We start from the raw sequence: 14,075 nt of genomic DNA on the forward strand, positions 1-14,075 counted from the left end.
AGTTGCAAAATGCTCACACAGTGGGACCAAGACTGCAAAGAACAACTTCTTGCGATCCAAAGCTCAGTGGAAGAACTGATTCAAAATCCCACAAAAATAAAAAAGAAGTTGGATGAAACAGATTGGATCCTTACACTAGATTCAGCTGTGAAATATAAATTAACATCTCATCTTCCGATCCAGGCCAGAAAACTGAACAAAACCCAGTTATACCTGAAGAAATACCCAGATCGAAGGTTGCGGAGCACCTTTTTGAGGGCTCAACTCAACCTCTTACTGACAAACGAAATGTTGATGATTAGGGGACTTTCAGAATCAAACAAATGCAGATTTTGTGGAAACTTGGCTGAGATTGAATCACTACGACACTTGCTCTTGACGTGTCCTGGCACATCCAACATAAGAACTCCGTACTTATCTCACCACCTGGCCACAGCATGGATTCATGAAGAGGAGCTTTGGTGGGCTCGCCTGATCGGCGGTGAGAAAACCTCATGGGTGACAACTACAGTGAAAATCTTGCAACTGATCTTTTCCTCACTTAAAGACAAAGGACAAACTCAACTTCAAACCGCAGCAACCAATATGAGGCTGGGCGACACAACTCGGGTGAATTAGACAAGGACATTAGGAGAAGCATGCCACCTCAATCCAACTTTTCTCATCTGGCTGCTACATTTTTAGTTTATCTGGAATCACTTGACTTTTTGACCTCTTCTTTTCTTCACCTTGTAAAAATTGTCAAGGTGATTAAATCAAGTAATGAACAAAAACAAAGAAAATGTCTATTGTCTAGCAACAGTTCTGTCAAAGCTTGTCAGGTTTCATTAAGCCCCTTAACCACCAAACAAGCTAATTTAATCATGGTTTTATATCCTCCAGCCGCTAATCCCCAAATTCCAATAATGGAAATGGATAATGCTAAAGTTTCAGCTTCAGAAACAAATGCACTTCAGAATTGTGCTCTGGTGATAAAGCAGAATATGAAGCAGCACGGGGTGCAGTTAAAATGTCGAATCAATAATTTCGAATGCATTCATTTCGAAAAAATGTCGACATTTTTTTTTAATATTTTATTTTTATTTTATATGTTTTTTTGGGGTTTGGCTAGTAAAAAAGGGTTATTTAAAGAAAACGGGGTGTTTGTGGGGAAACTCCCCCCATTGAAAAATTTTTTATAAAAAAAATAATAAATTCGACATTTTTTTTCTCAAGATTATTGATTCGAAATTAATGTATTTGAAATTATTGAATTCGAAAATATCACTATAAACCAAGCAGCACATATAGGACGTGCAATTGCTGGTTTCATAGGATGCGTCATTATACCAAGCCTAAACAAAGCACATGGACCGCCTGAAATATTAGCAGGGATGTACGAACAAGTGAAGTTCCCATAGGAAAACAACCAACCAGGAGGATGTTTTACATGGTCCAGGTGGCTAGCAGTGGAAATAGTGAAATTGCATATCATATTATTTGAAACATCAACATAAACATCTATAGATCTTGTACACAATCGTTGCTCAAAATCAGTCATTTTCTCTTTTGCGTTAATTTGCCGTTGTTGACACTTTCCAATGTAAGACGGATCGCAAGTCATTTGATAACAGACATCTGCAGGAGTGATGTCATGCGTCATGATATGAGTCATGTGTCTCCATTTGTGGATAGTGTCAGCACAAAACTTACAGTACTCATATACCGGAAAAGAATTCTGGACATCCGAATACTCAAACACGGAATCCTTATGCCATACTCTGAATAACTCCTTTAGAATAGGGGTAGGCGTTGGAATAGCCACAAGACCAGTTGAGATCAGATCTGCAGAGCTATGTACATCCATTAAGCAGAAATGTGAAATGTTCAAAACCCTCTGGGCTAAATAAACCCACACGTTTTCGGGTTGTCTGACAAGGGCTGAATAACCATGATGTGAAAAGGATGTCGAAATTCCAGAAGGGGCCAAAGGCAAGGTATTATTTCACTGCCCCGCAGTTTTCTCAATGCGCCACGATAGGCTGCAATAGACGCATCTTCTGGCGCAACACTGGTAGGAGGAGTATCAGTTTTCATCCAAATCCCCCATTCCACTTGGAGAATAGAGACATCTGCCACATCCCCCATGTTCCCGGACCCTGCCCAATGCACTCCAGCATGCCACACACAGGCACTCAGCATACTCAGGATCTAAAGAAATTTCAAAATTCAAAAACAAGATATCAGTGGAGTACATCATTCTCGCAAATAACATTTGTCAGCAGGGATATGAGACCATTTTCTTTTCCCTGGCTCCATTACAAGAAACAATTGATCTTCCCCAGCTGCAATCACATCCTCCGGCACGGGTGGACCAGTAGGTTTCTTGACCCATACGTTGTCATCAGGAACCATTGCATCTGATGAACCAAAACCCTTGGCTCCTCGAACTGTTAACACCATGTGTGGCTCTCCTTTCTGAACCCTGGATATTTTTACAGGAACTAGTATCAATTGGGCTACTCGATCCCCTTTATGTATAGGCATCATATTCTCACCACTGTTGATGAGGATAACTTTAATTACACCTTGGTAGCCTGCATCCACATTTCCTCCCAACACTTGAATACCTTTTATGGCTAAACCAGATCTCGGGGCAATTAATCCCATATGTTCAGATGGAATTTGTACTCTAATTCCTTTATCAATCACAGTAATGCCTCTTGGTTCAAGCCGGATTTCCTCCCATCCATGCAAATCCACCCCAGCAGTCTCAGGAGTGGCACGATAAGGGGCCAATGCACCAGGGGGCGTTTTCCAATACAACAAAGTCTCCATAGCTCGATTTGGTTTGATTTGTAAGGTTTGCGTTAACATGCGCATCAATGGAGTATCACCATTCGCAATGTTACGGTTTTTAAAATTTGAACAGCTTCTAATATGTGTTCTCACCAACCTTTCAAAGTACCATCACCAATTTGGCGCAATTGTTCTTTCAACAATCCATTCATTCTCTCAGTTAACCCAGAAGCTTCCAGGTGATAAGGGACATGAAAAATCCATTTGATTCCTTGCTCTTGACAATAATCCAAGACCACTTCCCTTTAAAGTGGGACCCGTTTTTTAATTTGCATAGGGATACTATAGTATACAGCCACCTGGTCCAATAATTTAATTGTATTCAATTAGGTAGCAAAAACACAGGTAACCGGAATACGTGTCCAGAATAGTGCAGGCATATTGACATCCTCTACTAGTGGGCATAGGACCGATATAATCAATCTGCCAAATCTGTCCATGCAATTTACCTCGTTTCAATGTACCATGAATTATGTGTGGAATAGATTGATGGTTCGGATGTTGGCAAGTAGGACATTGTAAAATTATTGTTTTCACAATTTCTAACAGAATGCTAATTCCCCTGTCTTGTGCCCACATGATAGTAGACATCTCTCCAAGATGTCCACTCTTCTGGTGGGCCCATTTTGCAATTCCTTCCAAATCCTCCTCCTCAGTCCTTGCGTCCATGACTGCAATTTTTGCATTTTCGTCTGCAACAGAATTGAGTTATCGTTCTAATGAGTCTGTTGCACAATGTGCATCTACATGGAATAGTCACAGAAGCATGCAGTAACATCTCGGCAATGTCTTGCCACCCTTCTTTTCGCCACACCTCTTTTGCATGAATCTTCCATCCATTCTTTTTCCAAGTCGGCAGCCATACTACCAACTTGTTTGCAACAGACCATGAATCAGTATACTTGCTTCAACGCCTGATAAACAACATATAATTCTGCGAATTGGCTACTCTTCCCTTTTCCCGAAGTAGTTAGCACCTTTTTCAGTTTGGGATTGTACGCCACCGCTTTCCAATGTCGCTCATTCCCACATATTTGGCTGCGCCATCAGTAAACCATGCATGTTCGACTTGTTCATTTGATAATTCTCCATATGGAATCCCCCCTTTAACTGGAGATTTCTGAATAATCCTCTCTCCCTCAGGTTCAATGTCTATCAGCGGGACTCCCGCCACTTGCTCATGTAATTTTGCAACGCCACCTATACCGGGCTTGGCACGATCGTGAATGTACCATTTCCATTTAATGATACTAGCTTCTTGTGCATGGCCGATTCGGTGTGTCTTGGATCAAGAGCCTCTTTTATTGCTTGCAAGGTAACTGGTGGGATTTTGTGTCCCACAGAAGTAGGCCGTGTGGTTACAGTTTTGGTTGTATTTGTATTTTATTGTTTATATAGCGCTTTACTCCAAAGCGCTTTACAGTTTAACAACAAGAAAACATCAAACATGAAACTTAGAAGCAATAATAATATACATGAATCAAACCAGAAAAAAAGCATGTGGAACAATTTGCATTTGAGAAGGAAGAGAAAAGGAGAGGTAAGGGAAGGAGAAAAGGGAAAGGGGAGCAAAGAGAGTAGTAGGGAGAGTGGCGATCATAGGGGAGACAGGGAAAGATAAAGGAACAGGAAGATGGTTTCGGGAGGAGAACGAAGAGGAGGAACAGGAGAGGAGTCAGGGAGGGGGTTGAAGGAGGAGTGATTTTAAGGAGGAACGGAATGACGAATAGGTGGACATGGAGCGGATAGTGAAAGGAAGGGAATTCCAATGTAGGGGGGCAAGGAGCTTAAAGGAGCAGAAACGAGAAGAGGCACAAGGAGGTGGGGGGACAGAGGATAAAAAGAGATCAGCAGAGCCCAGGGAGCGAGAGGGGGTATAGAAGGAGAGAAGAGAGGTTGAGGAAGATGAGGTGGAGGAAGACAGCCTCCTACTTGCTAAGAAAGGAACAACCTTTCTGAGAGCGGTCATTGGATTTTGGTGTGGCATCACATGGAGGTGTTCCCGTAGGATTACTGTCCGGGGACTCTGCAACTGAATATAAAGTTGCACTCAGTGCATTTCACTTTGGTAGCTTTAGCCTTGGTACATTCCCAACAGTGCGAAAGAACTGCCATACCAATAATTCTCTCTAGGTGCTAGAGGTAGGCATAGGTCTCCCGATCACCCCTGAAATCTTGTTATCAACAATATAAACACAACCCCTTGTAGGGACTTTTCATCAAAATTAATTTCACATGTGATGTCATCAATGACATTTGTGATGTCATCTTTGATGTCATCAATGACTTGATGTCCTGCGTGTTAGTCTTAGCAGTGCACGGTGTGGCGCGAGTTATAGTTGCTTAGCTTACCATAACTGGCGAATTTCTGGGGGTTTTCGGTTTTACTTGTAACCATAACGTTCCTTTAACAAAGTTGTTTCATTGAATATATATATATATATATATATATATATATATATATATATATATATATATATATATATATATATATATATATACACACACACACACATTACGTTTCCTAGAGCACTACAGTGGTAAAATCTAGCCACAACCTGTAAAGAGAGGGTTGGATTAACACGGTTAGAGCAATAGGCAATTCAACAGAGTTTGTTTCCTAACTTTCGAGTTGAACCCCAAGAAGAGTAGAGCCTTGTGCTCAACAGTACAGTTGTGCGTAGAAACGCACAATCGCACAGGTGGAGCAATAAGCGGGTCTTCTTGGGAGGTCTGTAGCAAGTCAGGAAGGGGCTTGAGGCGATGAAGAATTTGTTCCCACTATTCGAGTGAACCCTGCCCTTGGCGGCAAAGCAGTGTTCAAATGGCGACAATAGCTAGAAGGCACAGGCTAACCCAGCCAAGTTCGAATACCGTTTAAGGGATATATCATGCGTAAAAGTGATCGGTTGTGCCAGGGGGGCAGCAGTAAGTGATGCAAGTACTCACCGACCCTCAGCACAGTCCAGACCAAACTTTGCCAGTTTACTCGAGGTCGCTAGTGGGTTGGAGTCCTGCAGTCTCGCAATGCTCAGTGGCTGCGGTGGAGAACAGTTGTCCGTGATTGGGCAGTTGCCTTTTCTCAGCTTCCAAAGGAGGTATGAATGAAGAAAATTCTGGTGCAGCAGGCTTCAGGGCACAGGAGAGCAGAACAGCAAGGGATCTAAAGCGACCGTCGCGGAAATCACAGATGCAGGCAGCATTACACAGTCTCCTAATTCGGGACCCAGAGGAGCTAGACCTGTGAAATTCGGCGGGAGAATGCATGGGACCACAAGCAAGCAATGTCCAAAGTCTTGGGTTTGCACTTGAGACAGCAGCGGCTCTGCAGGATACCCTGAGGTAGAGCTGGACAGTTGACTGGATGGCCCAGGAACACTTCAGAAGGGGCTCGTTCGGTGGGTAAGCAGGGGGCACCGAGAGTAGTTGTTCCCACTACTCCAAAGGGGCGAAGCGCCTTGGCAGGCGTTCTTGATCGAAGAAGAAAGCAGGGGTCCAACGGGACAGCAGATGGCAAAGGGTGCCAAGAACTTCCAAAGCATCTCCGGCAGTTTCACAAGTCTGTTTCTTCGTGCAGGAGGCTTGGCTCCTTCTGTAGTTTGGTGAGAACTCAGGTGATCAATCTGGAATGGATGCAGAGCCCCTTCTCCTGTCCAAGATTAGCTTTGCGCCAAAATCGAGGACTTCCAATCAAAGATCTGCTCTCATGCAGGCATCCCAGTCGTGGACCAAGGTGGTCTTAGTCATTCAGGCACTCCAGACATCCTGGCACCAGCAGTGTGGATTGGGACCTGACAGTCCCAACCCGCTTCCTGGGCACACACACGTGACAGGCAGAAGCCAGCGAAAGAGATCGGTTTTCGTGGGATGCTGCATGCCCAAATAAGGAAAACCCAGGTTACTCGACCTGGGAGAAGGCAAGGGACAAAATGGCCATGGGAAAGAACAAAAGACTTTGTGGCTCTGCCATTTTCGGACCTGACCACGGTCTTGAACCAAACGCAGTAAACGCAGTGTGATTCAGTAAAAAGAAGTAAAACATTATAAAAAGTAACTGCTGCCACCAGTTCATCCCAGGCACACTCGAACACTCAACAACAAAATCCTTCAGGGTGTCTAGGGCCATAAAACAAAAAGGGACCCTATTGCGCGGTACTGGAAGGTTCATTGTGCACTGTTAAAAAGTTACCCAGAAATGGAAACATAGTCAAAGACTAAGGAAACATAGTTTCCCAGTACTGATATAACCCATAACAAGTGAGCAAAAGCCCAGGGGATTTCAGCTAAAGGCTGGGCTCCACTGGTAAAAGTCAGGGTAGGACATTTTGGGGGGTCCATAAATGGAGGGAAAATTGCACATAAATGAAATCTTTTCTAACAGATGGGCACCGGCTGGGGGTGGATACCAGCTTGGGATATACCGAGGCATGCACCTAGGGTACTGATTGCCCCAGTACTGGGTGTTCAGGGGGGGGGGGGGTATCTGGGAGTGATGAATGATTGCTACTCTTCCTCTCCTGCTAAATTAATGCTGTCTTCTAAGCGGTCCATACTGGCCCCTATAGGATGCATGGACCATCTGGAGGGCAGTCCTATCCGAGTCAGACAGTACAGCTGCTGACTCAGCAAGGGCATTTGACCAAGAGGCAGGGACTGGGAAGGGAGCAAAGTAGCTGGGTTCGGGGAACAAGCGCAGACAAATCTAGGACATCCTCTGGGGCAGAAGGGGTTACTGGGAAAACACTATGAACAGGCTAAACTAAACTAAACAGGCGGGGGTCACACCTATAACTGGGGGTCATTGCTCATCTTCTCTACATTATGCAGTTCTATCTTTTCCAATAGGGTCACTTGTTGTTCCAGCCACTCCTCCTGGGCACAGGCACACTTTGCTGAGACCCCAATGTGTAGTCCTCCCACACCCTAACTGCAGAGTTCCCTTTCTTCCTTTTCTTCCATTTAAGAACCTCATGCACCGCTGCTAGGTGAGTCTCATCAAAGGAGCCTTCTAGGAGCCAGAAGGCTAAGATCTGGTGCTAGGTCTGCTCATTCCATACTGGCATCCATCTGACAAAATTCGGGCCATGCACTGTAGCCATGGGGGACACAGGGGAATCGGGGGGGGGGGGGGGTGTGGTGGGAGGCTCACTCCCTGGCTTGCAGAATTTCCAATTCTAACTGGCAAAAAGATTTCGTATACAAACTAAAATGTCTAAATGTAGGTTAGCTCCAATGAGTCCCTACTCGCCAAGTCTGTCAACCAGGGTAACTAGCACACTCACAATCACTCACAGGCACTCAAAGATGAACACTCACATGCACTCAATTAGGGAATGGGTTGGGTGATAAACTGTTGCAGAACAGGGGGCATGGTAATGCCAAGCTACTGGTCCACTTCCAAAAAGTGTGTAAAGACTATTCCCAGGCGTCTCTGGAAAAGTACCTTACAGATCAGCCCAGCACGCCGCATAAAAGAGTTCTATGCAAAGACGTTCTCTAGAGGCCCACTCTCATGGTCTTAAAGAAATAAACAGTTCTCATGACCACGGTACGGACACAAACTGGGTAAGTGGGTGAGATTGGGCCCTCTACTAGCCTTGTTCACTCCTGGTGAGTGTCTAGGAGATTTGTGTGGTACAGACTAAATGGCTCTAATAATTTATTTAATGTGATACAGTTTACATTAATAAACTTTACACATAGTCTAAATTTAAACATGTACATATGGTAGTAAATACCTAAAAACAAATAGCTTAAAACAACATACAAAAGATCCTAAAAGTAGATCCTAAAAAAGTTGATCAGCAAACCTAAAAGGTCAGCAAACCTAAGAAATACATATCACATTACAATATAACATTTATAATAATGGAAAAATCTGATACCGAGAAAAAAGTAAAGTAAAAAATATGGGCATATAAAATGAGGAATAGTAGTTATGAAGATGAGTAATCAACAAACACACCCAAATTATTCTTCCATCTATTTGTACAAATTGGCATGCAAATAAATGGGCACAAAGAATAAGAATAAAAAGTGATGGTCAACAATGCCAATCAACAGCACATCTGGACACCGAGCATCACCAATTGATGTGCTGAAGATAAATCCATGTGAATACAGGCAAAAATATATTCAACCTCATAAAAATTGGCAGTTAAGCCCATAATCTATCCCTACATATGGCATAAGCACAAGGCTATAGGATACTACGTCACACATTGTTTTCCGGATACTATTCAAATCTTGATACCCAAAGTCTCTTCAATCCTTAGCCAGATGTTATAAAGGGCCGTTAACGTCCGCAGGCTCTCGGAATTAATGCAGTGGTGCCAAAAGGTTAAGTCATTGATTGTTGACAAATCATGGGTATACAACCCAATATGCCAGTGGATTATATCTGCCAAGCCACCACATTGGGTTAGTAAATGTCTAGCTGTTTCTAGTTCGTTATCAGCTTTACATACTCTACAAGTCTGTTGGTCCCTTGGGATGTGTTCTCTTCTGCCCGTGACCATCAAAGTTGGAAGCTGGTCCATCCTGAGTAGCAGTATAAAGCATTGCAACATTTTAGAGGGGCTTAGATTGAGATAAGCCTGTGGTTTCATGAAGGAATATAGCCTATGCTGTACAAACTGATAACCTTTCAGTGAGTTGAGGTGGGCAAACTTCTCTAACCAATCCCACATATCAACACGCTTATTCAGTGCCTTCTGTACCAGAATTGAGTACACCCCTCCACGCCAGGCCCAGCCAATATCAGCTAGATGTTTTGACATTTTAGCACACGTAGAACAGGGGTTCTGTTTCTTACATAATTCCCGATATACTGTTGTTAGTAGAGGATTTTCTGTTCCACTACAAATCTTCAGGAAAAACCCTAGTCTCTTTTTCATGATAGTGGCATACAGCGAGGGCACTCCCAATTCCAGGCGTATAATGGCCATAGGGACTCCCGGTGCTAAACCGAGGGCATACCACCAAAGTTTCCCCTCGATGACCTGTAGCCATCCAAGATCTATGTCAAAAAGTGCATCTAGGCCATAGGTCATCATAGGGGTAAATACTTGCATATAAAGTTGGCACGTGCCCCACAACATGAAGCCCCCCTGCTTGTTTGTGAAACTGACCATTAAAGCTGTTACTTGCGCTGCACGCGTAATACGGGATGGTTTACACGCCACATATTCACCACTGGGCTCAAAATCTATTCCCAAATAGAGATATAGTGGCACGTAAGAGATCTTAACATTGCCAACCATGAGATTGACCTGCAAGACTCTCTTGCTGGTAAATCTCAGCACCTTGGTTTTATCCAAATTAATGGTAAGACCATTACAAGAGGCATATTCCCAAAGAGCCGTGGCAGATCTACGCAGTCCGCTGATGGTATGATCAAAGATGACCAAATCATCTGCGTATGCCAAGGCAGAACAGGCCGCCTCCCCAATTTCTGGAGGACAATTGTTATTGGCATCTATAGCCACCGGAATGTCGTGTACATATAGGTTATGCACCAAAGGGGCAGTAACGCAACCCTGTTTGACCCCGCTATTCTGCTGCACCTTTCTAGTCAGGTGCCCCTCTTGATCTAATTTCAACCTAACTGAGGTGTTAAAGTGGAGCAGTCTAAGGTAATACAAAAGGCCCACAGGACAGCCCAGGGTGGATAATTTAGACCATAATCTTTCTCTAGGAACATTGTCAAAGGCTGCTTTAAAATCAATGTATAGAGCATACAACTGCGGTTCCTCCCTTCTACGGGCCCTAGATCTCAGTAAATTCATGACCATAAGATTATGTAAAGTTGAATAGCCTCTTCTGAAGCCGCATTGGAATTTAGGCAAAATGTTAGACTTGTCTACCCATATCTGCTGCTCATTAAGTAGCAGGGACGCAAATAATTTGCCTGTCGTGTCTAACATAGACAGTAGTCTATAATTATTCGGGTCGAGCCGATTTCCTTTTTTAAAGACAGGGATCAACACTGCAGTCTGCCAAGAACTAGGGATCTTCCCTTGCGCCATGATTTTTTTGAACAGTATGGCCAGTAGACCAGCCCAGAATTCGGCTGACTTTTGATTACTATGTTAGCCAGACCATTGGGTCCCGGAGCCCTAGATGATTTTAGAGTCTTTATTTTACTGATTATGGCCGTGTAAGATATATCAAAAGGTGTAGTTGGTATTATAACTGTTGGAAGATGACTCTTCTCATTCAATGTAATGGCATTTCAATTCCCCAAGAATATTTCCCATTCTACTGCATTTATAGGATTAACCAGTTGACCCTTAACAGTCGCCCTAGCTTCACCTAGCAGAGACCAAATGCTGCGAGTATTTTTAGCACAGATGGTTTGTACTAATTTCTGATGGGCCTGTATTCTTTCCACAAATCATATGTTCTTAATATACGCTCTATATTTATTTTTGATTTTCCCAACGGCCACCCCTAGTTCCTGAAGGCAAGCGTCCCCAACCAGCACGATCCTCCCCTCAATGAGAGACAATGAAGGGCTCTTCCAGAATGGGAATAAGGCCAAGACAGAGTGCGGGTGAGCGTAAATGGGAGTTTATCAATCAGAATAGGGCATGCAAAGAACTCTGCAAACTCCGAGAGCGCTCTGTCTGACAATAGCAAACACAGGCGTATATATTTACAAAAAACGTCATCAGAACCTACATACTATAGGGGGCACAAGTTCAATGGGATTGGGTGGCGACGACTAGCTATAGGTGCTGCTGCGATGTGGTTGGCCTTGGCTGGAGGACGTCACTGGTCAGCCTCATGGGTTGGGCTGGGCCTGGTAGGTCAGCTGGGTTCATCCGGGCGGTGTCGTTGTGCCACTGTGGCCAGTGTCAGAGATGAATGTCTTTTCCTGACTTCTTTGCCCTAGGCCATGCACACCGCAGTCATTCAGTCATTGCAATATCATCTTCTTTAGTAAATCTTTCAATAGGTTATTCTACAGGTTAATGCAACACAGGAGGAATGCACCTTGAGAGGGGTTTGATGGCGATTCATCAGTACATGGTTACCAGTGTCCTGTTGACCGGGTACCATAGGTCGTGGGGCTAGGTCTCAGGGCATGGGACAGGCGGTACATGTCTTTCTGTCTTGTTAGATGTCATTATGAATGAGCTGCTGTATGTTGCCACAATATTGGGTGTCCTAATTTTACAGGGGCCATAAGTCTAAGGTGATCCGGTGGGTTGTGGGGTTTAAGAGGGGGCGCATTTTGATTTGTGTATTCAGGCGGAGGTTTACTGCTGTGCTGTAAATAATGCAGGTGGCAGGCCATGGCCTTGGGTGCTGCAGAGGGGACTACAAATCTTTGAAGCGGCTCCAGCCTAGTTGGGGGAGGTGGAGCAGCGCGGCGCGGGCCTCTGCTCTCTTGTTTGGCAGTCTTCGCAGGGTGGGAGGGGGAATGGCCTTGCACATATTCACAAAGGTATCTTCCTCGTGTGTTGCTGACTTTAGGTGAAAACATCATAAACATTTGAACACTCTATAATACTCATTTGGATCACTCGAAAACATACATTTTAACTTTGCTAAATGTCTCTCAAATATAGCCAGTCTGAGCACATTATTTGTACACTATGTTTTAACTACAACATTTAGTTATATGCATATACATTTGCAGTAAGTGAGGTTGGTGGAGCACATAGAAAATGGCTCGACACCGTACATGACGGTAGTGGCACATAAGGGGCTTAGACATACACGCATGACAGGTGCATTCTCGCGCGTCCTTCACATGAGCCCTCTGTATGGTTACATTCGTCTTCCCTTGTACTCTAGCAGCATTAGTTCGGTTATGGCGCGGGACCATGGGGTGTAAGCTTTTCAAGGATACACATAACGAATAGTCCCCTGGAACGCTCTTTTATTGTTAGCACACAACTGCAGTGGTGTGGGTTCTTCATTGCTAATGTCATGTAAGCATGCATTCTACCATGTTTATACATTTTACAGGTTTCCTTAATAGAAGAAGTTTTGTGGAGACATGCATGCTTTGCAGGTAGTCTTGGCATTAAAATTTGGGAACTTTTGCTTTTATCCGAGGACCGTTTTACAGTTCTCTTTTTCACCCAGGCCTCGCTGGCCGGGTCATGATGGGAGCAGTGATACACTGCGGAAGGTGAAATGTTACAGTGTTAGTATCTTACACTAGCTCATGTCCGTCTTGTTCGTGGGAACGGGCTCACAGCGGATCTGCCAGGGAGCTGCGGCCACAGGGATAATTGAAACTCTCCGAGGGTGGGGGCCGCGCTACAGTGCGCTGAGCTCACACCATCTTTATTAGACAAAATGGTTTCTGAGGCCTAGCTAAATTCAATACGTGTGGGCAATGTCTTCAGCAGGTGAGCCCTCCACCACCTGGGCCCTGGTGGTATGAGGGGACGCCCGATGAGCCATGGCCCTCACCTGGGGAAGGGATGTAGGCAAGGGGGGGTCTTTTGGACCAATCCTCCCCTACATTTCCCCCCTTTCGTTACTTAACTAACTAATTCTTTAACTCTTCCAATCTCCTGCACTCCTCTTCATCAATGACTGCGTCATCCCATGCTGGTGTGCCTTTTATGGGCATCCACGCTCTGCACACCCCCCTTAAGCTCTCACCCCTCCTAGCATATTCATCTGGGGTACAGGTCAGGTATATACATCCGCTCTCTCCTTCCAAGTCTACCCACACCTCCTGGTACCATTCTAGTATACGGGGCTCTCTGATGGTGGTATGCCACAATTTGTCTACGATATCCTTGTCATGATACCTGGGTGTGTCATCAGTTCCTGTTTGTACCTGCACTTCCTGCATAGTTTGTATTGTACCACGGGTGTTGCCCATTGTCACCATCATCATTGCACCATTAGGTACTGCGTTAGCACAACATCGAAGACCCACCTGGCACAGGCAAAAAATAAAGAGGAGGAACACCACAGCTGGCATCAGAAATTTCACAGTCATTCCCAGCCATGAGGGAACCCAGGAGAAGATATTGTCGAACGACGTGCTTTCTTCTGCTCCACCTTCCATTTTCATTCTTTCTCCTAGGTTGTGTACTGCTTCGATCACATGGGACAGGGAGCCATTGTCTGCGTCTTCAGAAGGTACGAAAGTGCAGCAGGCACTTCCGATTTTTCGGCAAACACCTCCATCCATCGCTGTCAACAGGTCCAAGACATACCTGTTTTGCATGGTCATCAGCCGTAATGCTCTTAGTTCCACTTTT

At 44.5% G+C, this 14,075-nt stretch overlaps 1 protein-coding gene across 1 annotated transcript; it reads right to left on the minus strand.

The window, feature by feature from the left end:
* Nucleotides 1-2,235: 2,235 nt before the first annotated feature.
* LOC138525884 (deoxyuridine 5'-triphosphate nucleotidohydrolase-like) lies at nt 2,236-2,817 on the minus strand. Its single transcript, XM_069636172.1, has one exon. The coding sequence runs from the start codon at nt 2,815-2,817 to the stop codon at nt 2,236-2,238; it is 582 nt and encodes a 193-aa protein (XP_069492273.1).
* Nucleotides 2,818-14,075: the final 11,258 nt, after the last annotated feature.

This window comes from Ambystoma mexicanum, chromosome 7p (assembly GCF_040938575.1).
Source record: "Ambystoma mexicanum isolate Mex_15411 chromosome 7p, UKY_AmexF1_1, whole genome shotgun sequence".
NCBI lineage: Eukaryota > Metazoa > Chordata > Amphibia > Caudata > Ambystomatidae > Ambystoma > Ambystoma mexicanum.